This window comes from Lepisosteus oculatus, chromosome 4 (assembly GCF_040954835.1).
Source record: "Lepisosteus oculatus isolate fLepOcu1 chromosome 4, fLepOcu1.hap2, whole genome shotgun sequence".
Taxonomy (NCBI): domain Eukaryota; kingdom Metazoa; phylum Chordata; class Actinopteri; order Semionotiformes; family Lepisosteidae; genus Lepisosteus; species Lepisosteus oculatus.
The window spans coordinates 5,203,590-5,227,083 of NC_090699.1; the positions used below are offsets into that span (position 1 = coordinate 5,203,590).

The following is a 23,494-nucleotide window of genomic DNA, read 5'->3' on the forward strand; positions in this document are numbered from 1 at the left end:
GGCAGGCGGACAGACGCTCTCTCGTGCGCCACACTGGCCCCTGCGTCCACCTCCACTCTGCTCTGAATCGTTTCTTTAGAGAAGTGAGACGAACAGGCAGATCAGGTAATGTACCATTTCTTGCATTAGGAATGTGTCCTTTCGCAGACCCCAGCTCGCTCTCCATGAGACACGCAGACAGGGAGAGAAGCTGGGGGACAGAGCGCAGGGTCAGCCATTTATACAGCACCCCTGGAGCAGCTGGGGTGAAGGGCCTTGGTCAGGGGCCCACGGGAGTTGGGATTCCTCGGCTGGCTGCAGGATTTGAACTGGCAACCTCCCAGCCACAGGCGCAGAGCCTTAACCACAGCGCCACCGCTCCTTGACGGGCGAGGGGGTCGGGAGGACGCGAAAGAGCACTCCGGGAAAGGAGGCGTGTGCGCGTTGAATTCCCACAGGTCGCTTTCCGGACGTGAAATCCGATACCGCTCTCTGGAGTCACTTGACAGCGTTGCTACAGCGATGGACCGTCACCACAGGAACGGGGGCGGGAACAAGCTCCGTTCCCACGAGAATTAAGAACGGACACGAGCCAGCGGAAGTCGTGCGGCCGTGTGGCCCCTTCGTAGGACAAACCCCGTTCTTGGCTCATTCCAGAGCCCTGCCCAACACAGTACCCACTGAATGTGCTCTCGAAAGCCTTCCCCCACTTCTCAGGAGCAGGTCTGGCCCATCCTTATAAGATAAGAGAATATGGACCCTCACAGTAAAGATGCAGAATTACAGTGTCTGAAACAAGGGACCCGAGGGGTTATCGGGTTCATTCTCTCCGTTTCTTGTGCTTGATTTTAGCGGGCGTGCTGTCAGTCACGCTGCTGTGGCCCTGAGAGCTACTAACACAGTTCTCACTAGGGTGGGAGGGAGTGGTTCACATTTGATTGACTGTCCAGCAGTGGGGTGGGGGGAGGTCCCACAGCACCCCGCCGTGAGCCTGTAATGGGTGTCACCCTGTGAGGTTTCCTTCGGTGGTGCGGCAAGGCTCGCGAACCGCTTCCGTCGTGTGGAACAGAGCGGTTAACTTCATCGCCCAGCGCGAGTCAGGTGGAGGCTTAGAGCTTGCTTTTCTGGAGCTGTGCGCTGGGTCAGCCCTGTCCATTTCTGTGTTTGGTAATTTCCATTGGTGAGTGAGTCTCTTCTCACTTGTCTGCCTGTTGGCACCTGCAGGCATTTCATCTCAGGGTAGATCCAGATCTCTCGCGCCTGTGACACAGACCAGACTCTGGCAGGTTGCCGAGTAATTTTCTCTTACTTGTGGGGGGCTGCAGTGCTGTAGCAGTTCAGCTACAGAACAGCGGCCCTCTTACAATAGGGGCTGCTGGGATAGGCAGCTATAAACCAAGTGATCAGGACAGGACATGACAGACTCATAGACAAGTCAGTGGGACAGAAGAACAAACAGCTGGGTGTTCAGCCTAACTGGCAAACTGCTCCTGCCTCCTCTCCCCTGCTGGCTTTTGTTTGCCCCTGCTTTTTGAGCTGTCAACTTCCCTCTCACACCCGGAGACGATTCCACAGCAAAAACGTTTCTTTTCAGCATGGAAAAAAAAACCCTTTACTTGTCCCTCTGCAGACTACACACACTGATGCAGCTACCTATGTGAACTCTTAGTTACTGCTGTCGCGCTCCTCACAGCCTTTGTGCAATTCTGGTCTCCCGTCACTCCCAGGCTCTGGAATTCGATCCCCAAGGATGTCTGGGAAACATCTGCCCCAAGCTCTTCCAAATCAAGACCCTCCCTTCAGAAGGGCTTTTATTTAACTGGTCCCCTGTGGCCCCCAGCTTTCCTATTGTATTTCAAGCCCCCATCTCCCACCTCCTCTCAGTGTTTATTTTTTTAGTTCTGTAAAGCGCTTAGAGAACCACCTATATAAAATAAAATTTATGATCCTATTGAACCACAGAGGAGCACAAATATGAACACTTTGGGCAGAAGGAGGTACCCCACCCAGTGATGGGAACAAGTCAAGGTTTATTCCGTGATGCAAAGGGAAGAAAAGTGGGTGGGTTGCTCCACAGCCGAAACGTTTTTCTCCTTTTCAGTGTGGAATAAACCTTTATTTGTTCCTTTGCATGCCGACACAGCTCCCTACTTGGAACTCCTCCATTAAGAGGCAGGCCAACTGACTACATACTACAGAGACACAAAGGCCGTCTCACAGAGCCTGGTCTCCACCCCAGGGGTGTGTAGCCAGGTGGAATTAACAGACCTGCTCAACGGGCTGCCCAGCCCTGACCTCCTCACTGCGGCGCGTCAGAAACCAGAAACTGATCCTCTTAGGCCAAGGGAGTGGACTGCGGTGAAACCCACAGCTCTTGGGACTGAACCCCCCCAAGCCAGGACAAGGTCAACAGACCAGCATGATCAACCCCAGCCAGCCGGAGCACAAACGCCAGCACACGAGTCTTAAACGCCAGTTTATTTTTTTTTTAACTGAAAACGCCAGCACACGAGTTTTAAACGTCAGTTTATTTTTTTCAACTGATTCGCGCAGCTGTTCCAAAACAGCGGGAAAATTAAAAACCAGCAAGTTTACAAAACACTGAACATCGGCGAAGCGGACGTCTGGACGAAAAGTTCTGGAGCCACAACTTAAAAACACGCGGTATAAAAAAAAAAGAGGGGGGTAACTACAGAGGAGGGCGGTTGGGGGAGGGGATACTGGTCCCGGGATCTCGGAGAGGCGGTCAGTACGGCCGGTCCCGGCGGTCCTGTCTGTGCTCGCCCCTGCGGAGATGGAGACAGGCCAAGGAGGAGTGAGCCTCACGCTCCACACGCAACGGGAAAGCTCACGGCGGCACCACTTCTTCCCACTTACCTGCCGTCCATCTTGCCCGGCCCGAATCCGCCTCTCTCGCCACCGCGGCCCCCCCGGAAGCCCCCCCGGTCTCCTCCTCGCCCACGGAACCCTCCTCGGTCGAAGCCCCCGCGGCCCCCTCGGTCACCCCCAAATCCACCTGCCGGGAGAGAGAAGGGGGTAGAAACAGGGTTTAGTGTCCTGCGCCGAGACGGATACTACAGTATACCGCAGTACAGACACGGGGAGGAGGAGGAGGAGGAGGAGGGGGGGGGGGACGGCTCTCTGCTGGACTGGGTTACAGGGAGCAGAAGAGTCCGTTTCAGCACCTCGAAGGCACTTTGCATGAAGGAGACAACAGAAACGGCGCGGTGAGCAGAGAGCAAAACCAGATACCGCTGAGAATCAACACCAATCCAGAACTAAACACCCGTCATCCCACAGTCTGAAGGCGAGACCGGTCGTTTAATGAGTGTGTTCCCTGTCAGGAAGAGGTGGGAAAGGCCTCCAACACGCTGCTCAAGCCCCAGGAGGGGGAGGGGACAGAAAGAACGGCAGGAAGCGATTACCCCCACAGCCAGGCGCCCGGCGGTGCCACTCACCTCCCATCGGGGGCAGCCCCCCCACGCCCTCCGGCTTGGGCGCCTTGCACTGGTTACACTCGTTCCTCCAGGAGAAGTTCAGGTTCCCGCAGACCCTGGAAGACACGAGCAGGCCGGAGCGCTGAGCCAGCGGGCGGGGCGACGGCCGGAGCCACAGGAGGGCGCCCGCCTCCTCTCAGCCCCAGCTCCCGCTTGCAAACCACCCAGACGAGCCTCCTTCCCTCTTAATACACACGACGAAACTCTCATCACGCGCATCTTGAAAAGTCATTACAATTCTAAAGCGCTTTGGACGAGACTGGGAGTGAGTCCCGAGACTCCAGCAGAGCAACTGTGCTGCTTCGAAGCTTGTGAGCAGCTTTCTCTTCGGAGAAGAGCAGGAGAGCTTTCACCCTCCTCTGACTTTTCTCCACTTTGATCTGAAAGCCCCCAAAAGGACTTCACGGCACGTTAACTCGGACGGCCCAGGCCCAGCCTGCCCGCCCGCCAGGATTGCGAGAGACTCACGGGTTCGAGCACTTCCAGTCTCCCGCCCTCTGCTGGCCGCCGCCTCCTCCTCCGCCTCCGTTGTTGCTGGGGTACCCGCCGCCCCGGCCCCCTCCGAAGCCGCCGCCGCCGCGGCCCATGGGCCCTGCGGGAGAGAAGGGAGGGGAAGGCGTGAGTGAGCTCGGCGGCGGCGCTCCCAGGACGAGCGGCGCAGGGCGCGGGCAGGCCGGGCACTCACCTCCTCGGCCACGGCCTCCCCTCATGTTGCCGCCTCCCCTCCCGAAGTCAGCCCTGCGCGTGGCGAACGACACCTTGATCGGGTTCCCGTTGAACTCCTTTCCTGGGGGCACAGAGAGACGGAGAGAGAGAGAGAGCTAAACGGGACAGTTCTCCGACTCAGGAAGGGAATGTCGTCTTCATCTGGAAGTGACGCCAGAAACCCCCCCCCCCACACCACCACTGCAAAAGTACAGGGGACGATGAGCCGCCCAGCCCCCGGACAAACCCACTCACCATCAAACCAGTCGATAGCCGCCTTGGCCGAGGGGGGGTCATCAAAAGAGACAGTGGCCTCGCCCTTCAGTTTCCCCGTCTCCCTGTCGGTGTACAGGTTTATCATGGGCAGACCAGTCTTCTTATTGATCTGAGAGGGAGAGAGAGAGGGGTTAATACAGACACACTGACTGGACACTCCAGTACATTAACACTGCACTGAGAGAGAGGGGTTAATACAGACACACTGACTAGTCACTCCAGTACATTAACACTGCACTGAGAGAGAGAGGTTAATACAGACACAGTGACTGGACACTCCAGTATATTAACACTGCACTGAGAGGGTGAACTGACAAGTGGGGACAAGGCTACCTTGATGATGCCAATCTGTTTGAAGAAATCAGCCACCGAGTCCACAGTGCAGCTGTCTCCCAGCCCCTGGACGAAGATGGTGTTGTTGTCCGAGTTATCCTGCTCCTGCACTGTAGGGGGAGACGGAGGCTCAGTCATTCAAATTCCAAGTGCTGGAGGGTCACACAGCCGATGAGCAACGGTAACGATTCCAGACAAGTCACAGCCCGGGGTTTCCTCAGCACGGGGGGGGGTTGGGTGGGAGCGGTTTAAAGGGAGTACTTCCTGCATGCAGGTTTGTTTTGGGAGGGGGCAGGAGGGTCAGGGAGTGGTTTTGAAGAGCAAGAAGAGCTTCGACATAGCGAGATGATCAAGCTGCGCCGGGAGAGGACGTCAACGTCTACCCGCCAAACCCCCCCCCCCCCCGTCCCGAGGCACCCCGACTTACTTGGGTTGGGGCCCCCAGGTCCCTGGTCTCTGGGTCCTTCAGGAGGAGACAGAAAAACAAAAGGTGAGCAGAGAAGCAGGGGGGCGGCGGGGCAGCAGAGTCCTCCACAGCTCCCCACCCACCCACCGTCACACACTCACCCAGCCCACACCCTCGCCCCCACTCGCCACCCGCCTCCCCCCTTCCACTCGCTCCATCCACACCGCCAGCCTGCACGGCACGCAGCACACCCGTTTCCGAAACAACCGCCCAGTAGGGGGGAAAGAAAAAAATATATATATTTCCACGCCTTTTAAGAAGGCATCCGTGTTTTTCCACTCTCCTAAGGTATGGACACGAAACGCATTCCTGACTGCTGGCCAGCTCTTGCTCTGCGTACTTGGTCAACACCATGCCTCGGATCCACTCATGAAGAATAGGTGCTCTCTGGCTAAACTATTGGGGAACCCACACCCCCAGTCAAAACGAAGAGAGATGCAGGAACCAGCACTGCGAGGCTGGGCTTGTGGAGAGGGAGACAGGCCGTCGCACCCCCCCGGCCGGACCAGGACTGGACCAGACCAGAACGGGAAAAGGTTTATCCCACACTGAAAGGAAAGCCTTCCGGCGTGGTAAAAACCTTCACACCCGGTCCTTTGCAGCCTACGCATGTGGACGCAGCTCCCTGCTTGAACTCCTTGGGGGACAGGTCAGGTCCGATACGATGTCATTGGGAAGGTCCGGAATACTTTTATATTCCACATGAGCCCCGTGTTTCAACGTCCCCAGATTGACACCAGCAGCGCGGAGCCCAGGGCAACCGTCCGCACCCCGAAGCCCTGCGGAGGATCATGCACTGAGCTCATCCAACAGGAACACCGCGTCGTTCGGGGCCGCCGCATGTCGAAAAGCAGCCAGTCACCAAGCAGGTTGTAACCGAGCCCACACACCGAACAAAGCAGGTTTTTAACGCTATTTCTACAGACACTGCGCAGAGAGTTGAATTGGATCCAGCCATGAAACCAAACCAGGTGTGTTTTCTTTTCCATTTACGTTTGTATTTTGTAAATCTTGCACCAATGCTTTCTCACACATTAAACTCCACACAGACCCTCAAGAGTTACAGAATTATAAGAGACAAACGGGCTATTTCTAGGTGTGGGTTTGTTAAAGAACACCTCCAGTTTCTCTGTTTTTACCTAACCCCATGTTTGACTTTGCCCCTGTTTTACAAGAAACATTCACCGACCCTTTATGAACAACCACCATAAACCTTTTTTTAGCTCCAGTTTGTCACAACCATTCACCCGTTTGAAAGCAAAACCTGCCTGAGTCAGATCTAAACCATCACATTGCCACACCTCGTTTCTTTTATTCCAAGGTTTCCTGTCCGACTTGAACTCCAAACCCTTCGTGAATTGGCCCCACTCTGGGGACAGGACCCACCAACACACCAAACCAATCATTTCTTACCCCCAAACCAGGAAGATTGAAGAGTTTAAAGAGCCGTTAACACACTTTAAAGGACTCCAAACTAGAAGACATTTGGGCTGTACACACAGAACTCATGCAGACCTTGAAGATCCATGAGGCGAATCATGCAGGCTGTGCACCGGGACCTGATCAATGAGACCCACAACATTCCCTCACATATGGCCCTGCCTATCCAGTGAGATGTGCTCATTTCCACTGCACCCCATGGGGAAGAAACCATCCTGCAGAGCTTCAGGGTAGTGAGCAGAGAGGTACCCCCCTAGATTTCACCAAACTCACTCCAAACCTTTGTGGGGAACTTCCAGTGTTGCACAGGAGCTACACCCAAACCAGTACCGAAGGAGAAATCGGACCTCAACCCCCGCCGGCGCTTCTCCCAGCCCCCCACGCGTCGAGGGGACGCCCGCGCTGGACCTCCCCGAGGACGGTCCCGTCTCGGGGCCAGAGAAGCGCCGCGGCGGGACCGGACGCATCCGTGCCCGCGTGGAGACGGCGATCCAGCGGTTCGGCCTCTCCGCCCTCACAACCGTTGCCATCTGTCTGACGGAAGAGCAGCCCCCTCCCTGATCCCCCCCCCCGACAGAGAGGAGTCTTCGCCGGTGAGAGCCTCGAGTGGACAGTCCTCCCTGGGACACCGGCCGGCTCAGGCAGCGCCCTCACAGACCCAAATGGTGGGCGTTCACAGACCAGGCAAAGCGCCACATCCTCTTTTAAAGGTCCTTCATGCGACCGGCTCGTGCCATTACGCCACCTGCCTACCACCGCCAGCCCGCTGGGGCTTAAGACCTCCACACACCATTCAGAGATGCCACGTTGACCGTACCACCTGAAGGAGTACCGACCCCCTCCCCCACACACACTCAAAAAAAGTGGCATGCACCGGGATCCGGAACCTCAAACGGTAGAGGCTTTCGCACTTGTGCGCTGAAGGCGTCCAGTCTTGGGGCGCCTCGAATGGAGAAGTCCTGAACACACAGATCGCACTGAACTGACCCAGAGTGCATGCAAGGATGTGTGGAAGCCCCACCCCACCCTGTGACTTTCAGCGGGCGGCGTGACCCTGACCGCGGAGGGGCAGTCCGGGGGCCCAGTGCCACCCCCCACCTTGACTTCATTAGTAGTAACCCCCACCACCCCTCACCCCTCACTCCCCCCCCCCCCAACACTCATACACCCCTCCCCTCCAAACACAGTGAAATGTCGAGGTGTTGTTTCTTTGACTTACCACCATACTTATTGAATCCTCCGCGATCACCCATGCTGATGGAGACACAAAAAGTGAGACGTTTTGAAGGCTGGGGCCGGTATTGGTACCATCTCATCTTTTCTTTTTCCTCACAACACCTCCTTGCGCTCGCCTCTCACACTCTCTCTCTCTCTCCCTGGCCCTCAACTCTCTCCTTCCTCCCTCCTCCTCCTCTCCCCTAAACCGGCCTTCTCCTCAACCAGCGTGTTGTGTCCCGGAGAAAGGGCGCAGGTGCTGTGCCGCACCGGGGACCAGGCACACGGGCCTGCGCCCCCACCCACCTCTGGCTCAGGTAAACGCTAACGGGAAGGGGTGGGCAGGGGGACCTCAACCCTCGACCCAAACCAGGATGCTGCTCGCAAACCTTCACAAGGGACGACCCCCTTTTAGAAATCGGTTCGTACTTTTGAGCCTTATTCACGTAACCCGGCTTAATGCCTCCACTTCGACTGAGATGTGCGTTTAAGTGAGCATTTAAGGTATGGTGAGTATGTTTGTAACCAAAAAAAAAATACCATAACCCCGTTTGTACTCATTTCAGGCTCCTACAGGGGTGTTCTGGATATTCACTGATACCATTAATAACCGTTTTTACACATTTGGTACAGCACTTCTTTTCTTTAAACCTCAGTGGAACATTGCACCCTGAAACACTTTGAGACTGCCTTGACCCTCTGATTGAACCCCTTTCCCTTCTCAATCTCACTCCTCAAACCCCAGGAATCTTAGCCCAAGAGACAAGGAAAGGCTTTTGTACAACCTGTAGGGGAAAAAAAATGGAAAAAATCCCTGCGACAAGAGATGTAGAGATTCATTAACAGAGCAAAATAAACAATACTGCATTGGTACTGAAACAAAGGGAGCTCTATATAGATCAGAAGATTACAGACGCTTCTAGGTTTTATTCCAATCCACCTGAGCCACTTGCGGTCTTAATCTGAACTCATGAACACAGATCTGTACCCCTGACTGGAGACACTACAGCACTGAAGGACTGGGGCTCTCAGGGCTGAACTGAGCCAGTTACTGTCTTCATGAGTCCAGATTCACAGTGACCTTTAACCCCTGACTGAAGACACTAGAGCACTGAAGGACTGGGGCTCTCAGGGCTGAACTGAGCCAGTTACTGTCTTCATGAGTCCAGATTATTCAAAAAGGAATGAACTATATAGGGGCCACATTGAAAGAAAAACCCCAAAGACATCAGGCCCTGTGCTGCCACTGCCTGGGCCCTGATCCCCTTCAAACTCTTAGTCTTCACTTACAGCAGGGGCAGTCAGCTCAGGCGCTCAGTGGCCATATTTGTGCAGCTTTTCCACGGGCAGGCGATTCAGCAAACTGAGCCCCAGAGGTGGAATAAAACCCAGAAGGCTCTGTGAAGCTCCAGCACTGGAGTCACTCACTCACCCCTCATCCAGGTAGGAGGGAGACACTCAGCCTCAAGAAGTGGGCAGGCAGTGTCAGTCGGTGTGTGTGTGTGCGTGCGTGCGTGTGCGAGCAGGGTTCTTAACATCTCAGTTCTTACTGATCGACCACATCAGAGATTTCTCTCCCCTTTCGTTAACACACTATACAGAAACTGGACCAAGATGATTTTTAACAAGCCATCCCATGACCGTTTCATCGGGCACCGCCCTGTTCAGAACCGCAAGCTGATTCTTTCACAGCACCTTCGAACCCAGAGCAGACTTTACTGTACCATCGCTGGGAGCTGGTCGTCAGAATTTCAGTATGATGGGTGGTTATTTGGTGTGGTCCCCCGAAAAAAAAACCAAAAGGGTTTCAGTACAGCTGTGCACGAGCAGTGCTGAACCAGTGTCTCTGCTGTGTAATTTAGGCCTCGTTCGCGATGAGGCACTTGCCCTTTCTTGTCAGCTATTGAGTTAACACCCAACTCCTCGACCCAGCGCACTCTCAACACACTGGACTTTTCAACATCGGGTTTTTGGCAAATGGGGAAAAAACCTTAATGACCTGCTGGTCAAAACTTTTAAAAGCGGGCAGACCAGTGAGAATTTAAGCAGCCTGAAAAGCACAAGTACCCAACAGTGCATCACAGTGGGAGGGGTAAAAAAACCACTGACAGCCTATGAAGAAAAAGGTAAAAGATCAAAGAACAACAAATCAATCCACAGATGGTGTTTTAGGTTTCAGAAGACATGGGTTGAATTTCTCCCCCCCCCCCCCCAACATTGTTGCCTTTCAGAAAGTCTGAACCGCCGAGTTTCGATTCCCTTATTCTCCTATTGACTCAAACTCGTCCTGCAGACGGGCGCAGGGATCAACCAGCTCTACTGAATCGGTTTCTCGTGAAGGAGGCCAGTGTCTGAGACCACCGAAGCAGACGTGAGTGTTAGGACTCTTCTCCGGCGGGACCCCGGGTACCCCTCGCCCTCAAGAGCGCAGCACTCCCAGAAGCCGGCGCAGTTTTTTGTGTTGTGGTTGGGAGGAGCGACTGGGGAGGGGGGGGACCGGCAGTTTCCGGGCTCTTCAGCCGTCACACTTCCCGTCACCGACACGGGGAACCCCCCCCACCAACACGCTCCGAACTGAGGCGTGTAACTTGTCATTCTCGTCACCCCTCTCACAGCCCGCGGTGCAAGGAGGAGAACTCCCAGGAAAAGACCAGGCAGCTGCAGCTGGACCCACCCGCTCACCAAGAGTATCTGAACCCCAGATCTGTGCGAGGTTACTGGCTGTGAACCCCAGTTTCTGCACGGCACAGTGGAGTCTAAACCCTTGTCTTCATCTCCATGCCCTGTGAGGCCTTTCCCATCCCCCCCCGGTGTGGAGCGGACGCCAAGAGGACCTACCTCATCCCCCCGCGGCCCCTGGGTCCGCCCCGGCCGCCTCGGTCGAACCCCCCTCCGCGGCCACCGAAGCCGCCAGCACCACCGGCGCCCCCGCGCCCACGGCCGCGGCCGTCCTGCCCGCCGTAGCCGCCTTCCTGCCCGCCGTAGCCACCGCCGCCCATCGGGGGGGCGTCCTGGCCGTACCCTGCGCAGGGAGGAGGAGAGTCAGTACAGGCACTGGCAGAGCAGGGCAGAGCAGCAAGGAAACGCAGGACAGAGCTCACTGGAGCTGGCAAGGTCAACGGGCCCCGACCGGACACAGCTGGACTTCCAGGGGACGCCACTTTTCTCTATCGCCACATACAGCGTCCTTGGATTCCCAAAGGAGCTTCGCCCATTAAATCAGAATACTAGTGAACTCAAGAGTCCTCCCAGGAGGGGTGACTCACTGGACACTACCGGACCCCCTGAAGAGGGACGGGAGAGTGACTCACTGGACACTACCGGACCCCCCTGAAGAGGGGAGTGGACACTACCAGACCCCCCTGAAGAGGGGAATGGACACTACCGGACCCCCTGAAGAGGGGAATGGACACTACCGGACCCCCTGAAGAGGGGAATGGACACTACCGGACCCCCTGAAGAGGGGAGTGGACACTACCGGACCCCCTGAAGAGGGGAGTGGACACTACCGGACCCCCTGAAGAGGGACAGGAGAGTGACTCACTGGACACTACCGGACCCCCTGAAGAGGGATGGGAGAGTGACTCACTGGACACTACCGGACCCCCTGAAGAGGGACGGGGGGGTACCTCACTGGACACTACCGGACCCCCTGAAGAGGGGAGTGGACACTACCGGACCCCCTGAAGAGGGACAGGGGGGTACCTCACTGGACACTACCGGACCCCCCGAAGAGGGGAGTGGACACTACTGGACCCCCCGAAGAGGGGAGAAGGACCGTGAGAGCTCACCTCCGCCCTGGCCGTACTGGCCCTGCTGGCTGTAGCTCTGCGGCGGGGGGGAGTTGTAGCTGGGCTGCTGGCTGTAGGGGGCGCCGCCGCCCCCGCCGTGCTGGCTCTGCTGCTGCTGGCCGCCCCCGCCGTAGCCGCCCTGCTGGCTGCCGTAGCTGCCCCCGCTCTGGGGCTGGCCGTAGGTGGCGCTCTGGGAGCTGCTGCCGTAGCTGCGGAGGGAAGGGAGGAGTCAGGACTCACACAGCCACAGGACAGGACAGGACAGGACAGGACCACACTGGACACCACTGCCCACAGAGAGCAGAGAGCACCACACACCCCACCACTGCCCACAGAGAGCAGAGAGCACCACACACCCCACCACTGCCCACAGAGAGCAGAGAGCACCACACACCCCACCACTGCCCACAGAGAGCAGAGAGCACCACACACCCCACCACTGCCCACAGAGAGCAGAGAGCACCACACACCCCAACACTGCCCACAGAGAGCAGAGAGCACCACACACCCCAACACTGCCCACAGAGAGCAGAGAGCACCACACACCCCAACACTGCCCACAGAGAGCAGAGAGCACCACACACCCCAACACTGCCCACAGAGAGCAGAGAGCACCACACACCCCAACACTGCCCACAGAGAGCAGAGAGCACCGCACACCCCAACACTGCCCACAGAGAGCAGAGAGCACCGCACACCCCAACACCACTGCCCACAGAGAGCAGAGAGCACCGCACACCCCAACACCACTGCCCACAGAGAGCAGAGAGCACCGCACACCCCAACACCACTGCCCACAGAGAGCAGAGAGCACCGCACACCCCAACACCACTGCCCACAGAGAGCACCGCACACCCCAACACCACTGCCCACAGAGAGCACCGCACACCCCAACACTGCCCACAGAGAGCACCGCACACCCCAACACTGCCCACACCACACACCCCAACACTGCAAACACCTCACACCCCAACACTGCAAACACCTCACACCCCAACACTGCCCACTGCCCACAGAGAGCATCGCACACCCCAACACTGCCCACACCACACACCCCAACACTGCCCACAGAGAGCACCGCACACCCCAACACTGCCCACACCACACACCCCAACACTGCCCACAGAGAGCATCGCACACCCCAACACTGCCCACACCACACACCCCAACACTGCCCACAGAGAGCACCGCACACCCCAACACTGCCCACACCACACACCCCAACACTGCCCACAGAGAGCATCGCACACCCCAACACTGCCCACACCTCACACTCCAACACTGCCCACTGGACACGACCGCCCACATGCAGGACAGTACATTACCTAGTTGTAGAGGTGGCAGTGGACGGCTGCTGGCCATAACCAGGGTAGGAAGACTGCTGGCTGTAGCTGCTCTGGGGGGGCTGGCTGCTGCTGTAGCCCCCTGAGCTGTAGGACTGGCTGGACTGGTTATACCCCTGAGAGGGGGGCTGGGCTCCGTAGCCACCTGGACAGAGGGAAAGGGTCAGCGTCAGCGTCAGGCACAAGCTGGACACTCCTCGCCGCGTCACAAGCGGAAGCGAGAGAAGCAGCACCAGACTTACCGGTCTGCGACTGGCCGTAAGTGGAGCCGTAGCCGCCCTGGCTGTAGGGGGCGGTGTTGCTCTCGGTGCCCTGGCTGTAGCCCCCGTAGCCCTGCTGGCTGTAGGCCTGGGTGGCCGGCTGGCTGTAGCCCTGGCTGGCCTGCCCGCCGTACGCGCCGTACCTGGTCGGGAAAAACACACGGACAGGTCACCCCTGGCCTCGGACACGGCACAGAGGCTGCACCCCGGGGCAGAAGGCTCTACGGGGTCTGATTTCTTATCTCCCAACCTTCATCCGGCTGCCCCTGGTCTCCTGCCCATCCCCACCCCCCCCCACACACGGGCAACAGGGCTTCTTCAGAGCTTCTTCTGGCTCTGTGGCTGGAAGGCTGCTGGTTCAAATCCCACAGCCGGCAGAGGAATCCTACTCCGTCGGGCCCCTGAGCAAGGCCCTTCACCCCAGAGCTGCTCCAGGGGCGCTGTATAAACGGCTGACCCTGCGCTCTGACCCCCAGCTTCTCTCCCTGTCTGTGAGCCCGTGTCTCACGGAGAACAAGCTGGGGTCTGCAAAAAAAACGAATTGCCGACCCATGATCCACTACATTCTTAACCCTGGCTGTTCTTCCTTTTAGCTCCATTCCTCTTATTGTAAAACTTGGATAAATCATTTTTTAAGTCACTGTATAAAACACGTTAATCAGCTGCAGGCTGGCACAGTTACAGTAGAAACACAGAGTCACTCACCCCTGGGGCGCAGTCTGGGAGTAATCTGGAAAAACAAAGAGAAACGGGGGGTCAGTCACTTGGCGACACTTGCACTGTGCCAGGTGCGAAACGCGTTTTACAGGCAGATGAAGGACAAAATTCACAGCATGAAGCAGTCACCCAGACGTGCGAGTATGATGAGGAAAAAAAGAGACCTGGACCTCTTTTCACGAACGTAATTCGTTCCCAGAAACCTTTTTGCAAAGTGACAACTCATACAAAGAAAAACCCATTCCAACATCTCTTACAAAGAAAAACAAGCTGTTCCAGACCCCCAAGAAAGTCCCCCTTCAACCATTTTCACCAAAAATGACAAGAAACACCAAGGACAAACTTTTTTTGTGGTTTACTTTTTATCTGATGAAATCCACTGCTTATCTCGTTAGACCTCAGAATGACCACTTCACTTGCTTTGTGAGTAGCGACACACAGTGGCCCTTTCCTCGCCCCTCCAGGGCCCGGGGGAAGCAGGAGCACACAGGAGCGAGCAGGCGAAGCCGCAGTGTCCTCACTCCCACCCACGCCAGACCCGGCAGTGGAGCCCGACGGTGCCAGCACCCGATACCAAACCAGTCGCCTGCCTCCTCCCTCCCCCGACCTGCCTGAGGTTTCGAAATGTTTCTTTGCATCACGTCTTCGTAGCTTTGAAAGTGGCCTTTGCCACTCAAAACGCGCGTGACAATTCGCATGATTCGTAGCAGCAAACCGTACGTTTGTGAAGGGGGGGGACAGTCATGAAAAATAAAATACAATCCATCGAGCACACGAAGCAGGTCAATGGCTGCAGGAATATAAGAGAACTTAGTTGTACTGCGCTTGAACCCAGGTGGTCTGAATGGAGTTCAGTGACTATACCCCCGGTTGCTCGGCAGTGTAGGGGTGCTGCATGATCAATTTTGAAAAGGCATGATGGGAGAGGGGAACAAGCTGCCCAGCCCTGTTGTTGAGACCGATACTCTGACTCCCCTCTTGACACAACTGGGTGATCAACTCCAGCCTGGATAGGAGGCTCTTCTGTACAGAGAGGGTGGTGGGAGAGGGGAACAAGCTGCCCAGCCCTGTTGTTGAGACCAATACGCTGACTCCCCTCTTGACACAGCTGGGTGATGCACAATTCACTCAGATGAGCACACACGACCAAACAGACTAGATGTGCTGATTAAACTATTCTCACTTGCAGCTGCTTTTCAGCATACGTATTAAAGCAGAACTGCAACTTTTTTTATTTTGGGGTTAGAAAGAATTCGCAATGAGTACATTTCAAACCACGTTAAAAGTAAAAGGCACAACGTGTAAAACCTGCAATTATATCACAAAATAGACCATTTCCAAGTCTGTGATTTAGAACGAGTGAGGGGGGGGCACCCAACGACGTGAAGCAGCCTAATTACATTGTAAACACGCGTGCTGGTAAACGCCCATTTTAAGCCAACAGAAACATCGTTGACTGGATATTACTGCAATATCGCTCTCGACTTTGAGATGGTTTTGGCGACAAATACTACTTGTTAACGCTGCACAAGGATCACTTTGGAACATCCCAGTAGTGAATCGTCTGCTGCGCAAGCCTGTGCTGATTTGCTCTTCCATCACCCTCGTCATCGAGGTGGCTAGTGAGCAGGAAGGGCCGCCGCCTCTCCAGCGCAATTCACACGAACTCTCGATTTAATTGATTTAATTAAATTTAATTCATTTAAATTCGTGATTTAATTCGGAACTCCTCCATTTTTCTTCCTTACACAACGCCAATGAATTCGTGTCGTCACCGGGGGGGTAACGAGCGGCCTGAGAAGCCGGGGCAGCAGCGCGGCGATCAGCTCCCGCCCCTCTCCCGATCTCCACACCGGCCGGAAGCGGAAGTCGGCGGCTCCATCTTGAGCGGGATGACCCGGATGGAGGCGCCGCTCCGCGCGGCATGGCCGGTTCCGCCCCGCCCCCACTCCCCTACACACACACACACCTGCTCCCCCACAGCAAATCCGGGGGGCTCCCTCAACCCCGGGGCCCCCCAAAATCACACCTCGGCGGCCCGGACACTTCGTTCCCGGGGGCGCGAGGCGCACCAGAGGGCGCGACACCCCGCGCCAGCTCGCGCACAAAAGGGGGAGGCAAGATGGCGGCGGCCGCGGAGAGGCGACAGCCCCGCTTTTGTCTCGCCTCTCCCCCTTCTCTCGGGAGGGAAAACAGCCGCCGCCGCCAGCCCAGCCAGCCGGCCGGAAACGGACCCGATTTCAGCAACAACAAAAAAAGCGCACAACCAGAACGACACAGAGCCGGGAGGCCGGGGCGAGCGGAGCCCCTGACGCGAGGAGAAACCCACACGTTCAAACCCCGAACTGTGTGATTTTTACGCGTTTCTCTCCCCGGAGCCACGACCCCGGCAGCGTCTTCAAATTCAGACGTCGAGACTTTTCACTTACACACAGCAGAGAACCGGAGAAGCCGCTTGTTTCACTCCGGCGCGGACAGCGGAGGTTTGAAATGAATTAGACCCACAGGCTAACCGCCTCTTTCCCGCAGGCGGGTTAACGGCCACGAGTTCGCACAGCAGGCGGCGAAGGCCACTTTTTAAAAAACAAATAAAACGATGGTATTTTCTAAAGAAAAAAAAGTAAGAAATTTGTGTTTTTATTTTCTTACCGTTGGACGCCATGGTGGTCGGGTTGTCTTTGTGCTCCGCGACTCTTTCGCCCGCGCTTTTCTTCCCTCAAACGCACAAACTGCTTCCGAAGAAAATAAATACGGGAAATAAAGAAAGCCGATGGGGTGGGGGGTGCGGGGGAGGGAAGAAGAGAAAGAAATAAAAAGAAACTTCGAAGGCGCCGAAGACGACACAGCTCCGCAGCTCGACACTGAGGACAAACTGCGTCACCGGGCCGCCGCGCGGAGACTTTTAAAACCTGCGGCTGGACGAGACCACTTGCCTTGAATGCCTGGGGGGAGGAGGCGGTGCAGTTGGGAAACTACCCGAATCGAACAGTCCCCCCCCCTCCCGTCACCAGAAAAAAAGATGTCCCTGCTGTTCGTATTCCCGTCTGAGAACAACAATTCACTTTTTTTTAAAGTTTGTCTCTTTTTATACATTTACTGAAACGAAGCAGAGGGTGCCAGAAACCCCCTCACGTTTTTGTACAATAGCGCCGGTCTCCCTTAATCCGCCTCTCATTAAGAGATTAACATGGGGTTTTGCGATGCTTCGTATCGGCTCTGGGTTGGAGGTGTGTTGTAACAGGGCACCGCGGCTGTAAACTCTTCGTCTCTCTGCACTGCAACAGAACAGGATTACACTGCATCCTCATTCTATTAAATATCTCACCCCAGTTATCCTCATCTGACCCGGTTTCTGATACATACATCACCTAAGAAAAGAAAGCGGTGAAAATGTAATGTGTGAATATTGTCATATGCGATGTGTAAATATTTAAGGGCTGGAACCGCGTCTTTGTCTGAATGAGGGTCGTTTTTCATCTCCAACTGGTACAGCATTGACACCCAATCCCAAATCCTTTCAGGAGCTGATGGGAAACCTAACAATATTCCCCAAATAGGGAACTGAATTCAATTAGTGGTCCTCTAGGATCGGGACTGGAAACCATTGAATGAAAGTCAGGCGGCACAGGGGCGCAGTGCTGGGGGTGCCGGGTTCAATCCCTGGGGCGCTGTCAGGGTGGAGTCTGCATGTTCTCACTGCCTCCGTGTGGGTCACCTCTCTGTGCTCTTTCCTGGTGGTGGTTCACCTACTCACACGCGCGAGTAACAGACACACACACTCACAGCTGGGCCAACCGGGGTTGAAATTGTGTGTCCGCCCTGGAGCTGCGTCTGGCCCTCACAGTCGTGGGTAAACAAGGAGAGCAGCAGGGGACCAAGCACCCCTGAGGGACACCTATATCAGCGGTCAGCGGGGAAGATAGCTTTCCATCGTCCCTCACAGTCTGTGGTCTGCCAGTCAGGAATCCAGACTCCAGCTGCAGAGAGACACCCGGATCAGACAACAGAGCTGATACTCAGATCATTAAGCTTGGTGACCAGTCTGGATGGAACGATAGTGTTAAAGGCGGAGCTGTAATCAATGAGTAGCAGTCTGACGTGTGCCTTTGTTTTCCAAATGAGCCAGGGCAGTGTGAGGAGCCAGGGAAATAGCATCATCAGTGGACCTGTTACACAGGCGTGCAAACTGCAGGGGGTCTAAGCACTCCGGTATCATGATGTCAATGTGGCTCATCACCAGCCTTTCAAAGCATTTCATTTTGGTAGATGTGAGCGCTACCGGTCTGTAATCATTCAAAGTTGCAATATATTTATTCAACACACGTACAATGGTGGTTTTTTTTTCTTAAAACACACTGGAACAGGGGACTTTAAAAGTAAAAGATTAAAAATATCCATAAAAACTGTGGCCAACTCGTCTGCACATAACTTAAGGAATGCTGGAGTGAAGACCAGGAGACACAGTGTTCCTCCTGGATCAGGACTGAGATCCTCTGAGATAAAGTCATTAAGAGCCCAGGCTGGAGCGAAGACCAGGAGACACAGTGTTCCTCCTGGATCAGGACTGAGATCGTCTGAGATAAAGTCATTAAGAGCCCAGGCTGGAGTGAAGACCAGGAGACAGTGTTTCTCCCGGATCAGGACTGAGAACTACAGAGTTAGAGAACTGAGACGCTCTGCGCCCGAGCTCTTCCAATTTCCTTGATCACCCCCTCTTTTGTCAGGAGAAGTTGTAAAACCCCACCAGTGTTTTCGCCCCGCAGTCCATCGCTCAGAACGCGGTCCGTGTGCCTCTGAGCAGACAGCACGCAGACCAGAGAATAGTGGAGACCCCCCACTTTCACAGAACCCCCAACGGGAGACGGGAGTGTGTGTGTGTGATTTAGATTTCCCTCCTCTGTCTCACTGCGCAGAGTAAAATCCTTCTTTCAGAACGAAAATCAGCAGAGAGGCACATCAAAGGTACTTGAAGAAGATTTATTTGGGGTTTTGCCAGAATAAAAAAAAAAGTAACACTGATGGTATCCTGTAACACTCCCCAGTCACAGTTATCGATCAGCCACCTGTTGAACAGGTCTCCGATCTGTGGGAGCTCGTGGCTGAATGTAACAGGTTTTGAGAATAAGCAGTGGCATATAAAACAGAGCACACGAAAGGAAACTATAGGAAGCAGCATTTAGAATTGAGAGCAGGAGGCACTTCTTTACACAGAGAGGGGTGGGGGTGTGGAACAGGCTGCCCAGCTGGGTTGTTGCAGCTGATACCCCGGGTTCTCTCAAGGTACAGCTGGAAGAGATGCTCCAGTCAGGACAGGAGGCACTTCTGTACATAGAGGGTGGTGGGAGAGTGGAAAAAGCTGCCCAGCTGGGTTGTTGCAGCTGATACCCAGACACAACTCGGAAAGATTCTGGGATTAATTAGCTCTTAACTAACAAACAGGCTGGATGACTCCTGCGTTTGTGACTCGTCCTGTGTTCCCATGTTCTTTCGTGAGTGTCAGTCTGTGTGTGTGTGTCAGTCAGTGTGTGTGTCTCAGTGTTTGAGTGTGTCAGTCAGTGTGTGTGAGTGTGTATGTGTGTAAATCAGTGTGTGTGTGAGTGTGTCAGTATGGGTGTCAGTCAGTGTGTGTGTCTCAGTGTGTGAATGTGTCAGTGTGAGTGTGTCAGTATGGGTGTCTCAGTCAGTGTGTGAGTGTGTAAATGTGTCAGTATGGTGTGTGTGTCAGTGTGAGTGTTCATGTACAGCTCCTCTCTCTCAGCTCCGTTTGGCCTTGTCAGCTCTCAGTGCTCTCTGTCTGCGCAGGTTGACGTACATCAGGGTGAAGTTGAGCAGGTAGGTGCTGACACACACCATGCAGAAATCCCACAGCACGAACACCAGGATACAGGCCAGGTAGAGGGAGCCAGCCACAGACAGCCAGGAGGTCAGCACCAGCAACAGCGCCGCCCTGCTGGACAGCGACTGACCTGCAGACACAGAGGAAGACTACTATTGCAGCACACTGATACACTCAATTACAGAGAGAGAGAGAGAGAGAGAGAGAGAGAGAGAGAGAGTTGTAAATGTCTGTAACATGTCTGTAGGTTTTATTTTACTTCTATTTTTTGTTTTGTTCCATGTTAATTTTATTAGTTTTATTTGCTTTGGCAACACTGATTGTACCCATCAGTCATGCTAATAAAGCACCTGGAATTGAATTGAATTGAGAGAGAGAGAGAGATGGAGGACGTGGGGTTCACACACCGTCACAGAGCAGAGAGAGAGAGAGCTCACACGAGCAGACTGAGACACACACAGACAGGGACGGGGGGAGTCTCGTACCCAGGACCAGCTGCAGCACGTAGAAGATGACCCCGAAGACACTGTTGGGCTGATTCGCCAGGCTGTCGACCCCCACCACCAGCTCAACCAGGCCGAAGCCGCGCCCCCACCTGGAAGACATCGGGAAGTGCACCTCACTGCCCCCCGCCCGTCGTCAGACCGGCACGGGCACGGACTGGCCACCTCTCCCGCGGCACGCGTCTGGGGAGCGGTCTGTCCGAGAGTCCAGATCTATATCTGGAACTAGAGTTAGGCGCAGTTTTTCAGGTGGGCACGGTTACATAGTGGTTAATATTTCTGCCTCACAGCCAGGGCCGGCTCGGGGTGGGGGGGGGTATGTGGCCGCCCAGGGCCCTGTGCTTTGAGGGGGACCCCCCCGCCCAATCCCCAGTCCCGCTTGACACACGCATAAAAATCGAAATGCATACATGATTCTGTTGTAACAGAAAGAATAAGGTTCTGGATCCCGAGATGAAGTAAAACAGATGAGTTTATTGCATGCAAGGAACAATAAAGCCGAAGTCTTGTTTCCCGCAAGAAACAACAAAACCGAAGTATTGTTCGATGTGCCGGTACAAACTTTTAGGTTATATAGTCCTTGCTTGCTGCTTCAGATGTTATTCGATGTTATGGTAAGGGGGGTCATGGTATTTGGCCAGTTAAGAGACCCTGGCCAAATGGTCAGTTTAAGATTATGCCCCCAGGGGGTTCCTTGCTCGCATCTGGAATCCTTATCAGTTAACCCCCTTTCCTGCCATAAACCCCTGTTGCTTACAAGTCTAATTTTCAGGCAGAAGTTAACCCTTTTCACATCTTGTCTCTTACTTCAATTCAAAATGTTAATAAAGCGACACAGGAAACTCTGATTTGAACTCCAGAGGCTCCAGTCAGAACCATTGGGCCCTGAGCTACAGGCGACCGCTGGGACAACACCGAGCACGAGCAGGGAGAGGGCCACATGTCGAAATCACTACAGCGGGAGCGAGGAAGGAACAAGGAGGCAGAAGCCGGGAGGATGCACATGTGGCCCTTAAGGGGGTCTGTGGAAAAGGTTCGTCGTAAAACCCAGGAGCGAAGAGGAAAGGGAGGGGGTGGAGATCTGGATGACGACAGGGACGCTGGGCGCGAGACACCCCGGGCCCCGGCCACCCCTGGAGACGACCCTGGTCACAGCACTGGGGCCCAGGATTCAACTCCTGGGGGGGCTGTCCGCGTGGAGTCTGGATGTTCTCCCTGGGCTCGTGTGGGTTTCCTCAGGGCGCTCCGGCTCTCTCCCAGTGCCTTCTGGGTAAATCAGAGTGTCTGTGTTTTTTTGTGGTTGGAGCGTCCTGCAATGGACTGAGGTCCAGTCTAGGTGGACTGACTTTACTGGGAGCTGGATTAGTTATTAACTGAGATTATAATCAGACTCCACTGACACTGACAGAGCAGTCTGAGACTCTCCAGGCTGGACTGGACTGACTGGACTGGGAGCTGGATGAGTTCTGAACTGGGATTATAATCAGACTCCCACTGACAGAGCAGACTGGACTGACTTCAGGATTAGCTATTACCTGGGAGTACAATCAGACTGACACCCACCGGGCCCGACCGGACTTGTCTCTTTTGTAGCCTCTATACACGTGGCAGACTCAGGAGCAGACAGAGGCTCTGATCCGTCTCTCAGCCAATCACGGGCCGGACAGCCTGCGGTCCTGGAATTCCGACGGACCAATCGCGGCGGAGGGGCGGAATAGAGGGGGCGGGGTTTCGAGGGGAAGCGACGCTGGACGCGCCTCCATTCACAAATATTTTTACTATTATTTCTAATAACGGCGGTCTGAAAACGGTGTCCTCCCGAAAAGCATCCTTTGCCATTGTAAACACCGATAAGTCACATGCATACGCTCCCTTTGCGCACTTTTATTAGCGCAGACAACACTTTTACCGACACTAATAAAAGATTTACAGCGCTACCGCTGCCTTTATGGCGACACTAGGTACAGACGAGCGCTGTCGGCGTCCCTCCTCCTGCCGCGACCGGCGCCCTGCTGCTCGGGGAGAGAGAGCGACGTGTCTCACCTGGACGTGAAGACCTTGGAGCAGCTCACGGAGGAGCTGAAGTCGCACATGGCGCGGTAGCCGGGGTCCCTCTCCCGGGAGGTCTCGACGTGGTAGGCGTACACGGACAGCGCCAGGCCGAGCGCGCACAGCCCGATGCGGGCGCTCCATTCCCAGGCCGGCACCGCCGCCGAGACCCGCCGAGCCGACATCGCTGGAGGGGTCAGAGTGCGCCCCTCTTTCTCTTTCTGCAAGCGGGGCTCCCTCTCTCTCTCTCCTGGGGCTCCGTGCGGGACAGAGCGGGTGTCTCTCTCTCCTGGGGCTCTGTGTGGGACAGAGCGGGTGTCTCTCTCTCCTGGGGCTCTGTGCGGGACAGAGCGGGTGTCTCTCTCTCCTGGGGCTCTGTGCGGGACAGAGCGGGTGTCTCTCTCTCCTGGGGCTCTGTGTGGGACAGAGCGGGTGTCCCTTTCTCTCTGTGCGGGACAGAGCGGGTGTCTCTTTCTCTCTGTGCGGGACAGAGCGGGTGTCTCTCTCTCCTGGGCCTCTGTGTGGGACAGAGCGGGTGTCCCTTTCTCTCTGTGCGGGACAGAGCGGGTGTCTCTTTCTCTCTGTGCGGGACAGAGCGGGTGTCTCTCTCTCCTGGGGCTCTGTGTGGGACAGAGCGGGTGTCTCTCTCTCTCCTGGGGCTCTGTGCGGGACAGAGCGGGTGTCTCTCTCTCCTGGGGCTCTGTACTTCGCTACTCCACTATTACGGAATTTTATCTCACCTTAAAATCACCTGTAATGCTAGTCTCAGATCCCCGTTTCTTTTTCGGTCCGTGCTTCTCCTGTTATCTTCAGCCCCCCAGCGTGTCGCTTTTTTTAAATCTTTCTTTTTGCCCAGAGCTCAGTGCTCGCTCTGCTCCCGCCGTGTCGCAAAGTTGTTCAAGTGGACACAAGAAAACAAGCGCTGGCGACGTGTTCAAGACCCCCTCTCCCCCGCCCTTCCGCTTTCTGATTGGCCGGGCTCTCCTGCCCGTTACGCGGGGAGAGGGGAGGGACTTCTGTGCGCGGAGGATGGTGGGACTTGTAGTTCGCCGGTCAAGACAATTCCATAACGACAAAGGGATGA

At 55.4% G+C, this 23,494-nt stretch overlaps 2 protein-coding genes across 3 annotated transcripts; both read right to left on the minus strand.

The window, feature by feature from the left end:
• Positions 1-2,488: 2,488 nt before the first annotated feature.
• Positions 2,489-16,785, minus strand: fus (FUS RNA binding protein). 2 transcript variants are annotated; one of them, XM_069187954.1, is made up of 15 exons: positions 16,672-16,785; positions 14,011-14,035; positions 13,288-13,448; positions 13,028-13,190; positions 11,703-11,911; positions 10,750-10,933; positions 7,916-7,950; positions 5,218-5,253; positions 4,791-4,900; positions 4,437-4,566; positions 4,162-4,263; positions 3,945-4,068; positions 3,438-3,532; positions 2,857-2,995; positions 2,489-2,765 (listed from the first exon to the last, which is right to left on the minus strand). In XM_069187954.1, exons 1-15 carry the CDS (start codon positions 16,682-16,684, stop codon positions 2,726-2,728), a joined length of 1,566 nt encoding a protein of 521 aa, XP_069044055.1. In that variant the 5' UTR covers positions 16,685-16,785; the 3' UTR covers positions 2,489-2,725. The 2 variants fall into 2 exon arrangements, with proteins under 2 accessions (XP_069044055.1, XP_069044057.1); XM_069187956.1 differs by lacking the exons at positions 7,916-7,950; positions 10,750-10,933.
• Positions 16,786-18,985: 2,200 nt separating this feature from the next.
• vkorc1 (vitamin K epoxide reductase complex, subunit 1) lies at positions 18,986-23,365 on the minus strand. The gene is made up of 4 exons (XM_069187994.1): positions 22,785-23,365; positions 22,405-22,738; positions 20,344-20,453; positions 18,986-19,988 (listed from the first exon to the last, which is right to left on the minus strand). The coding sequence occupies exons 2-4, from the start codon at positions 22,593-22,595 to the stop codon at positions 19,777-19,779; spliced, it is 513 nt and encodes a 170-aa protein (XP_069044095.1). The 5' UTR covers positions 22,596-22,738; positions 22,785-23,365; the 3' UTR covers positions 18,986-19,776.
• Between the last annotated feature and the right edge of the window lie 129 nt (positions 23,366-23,494).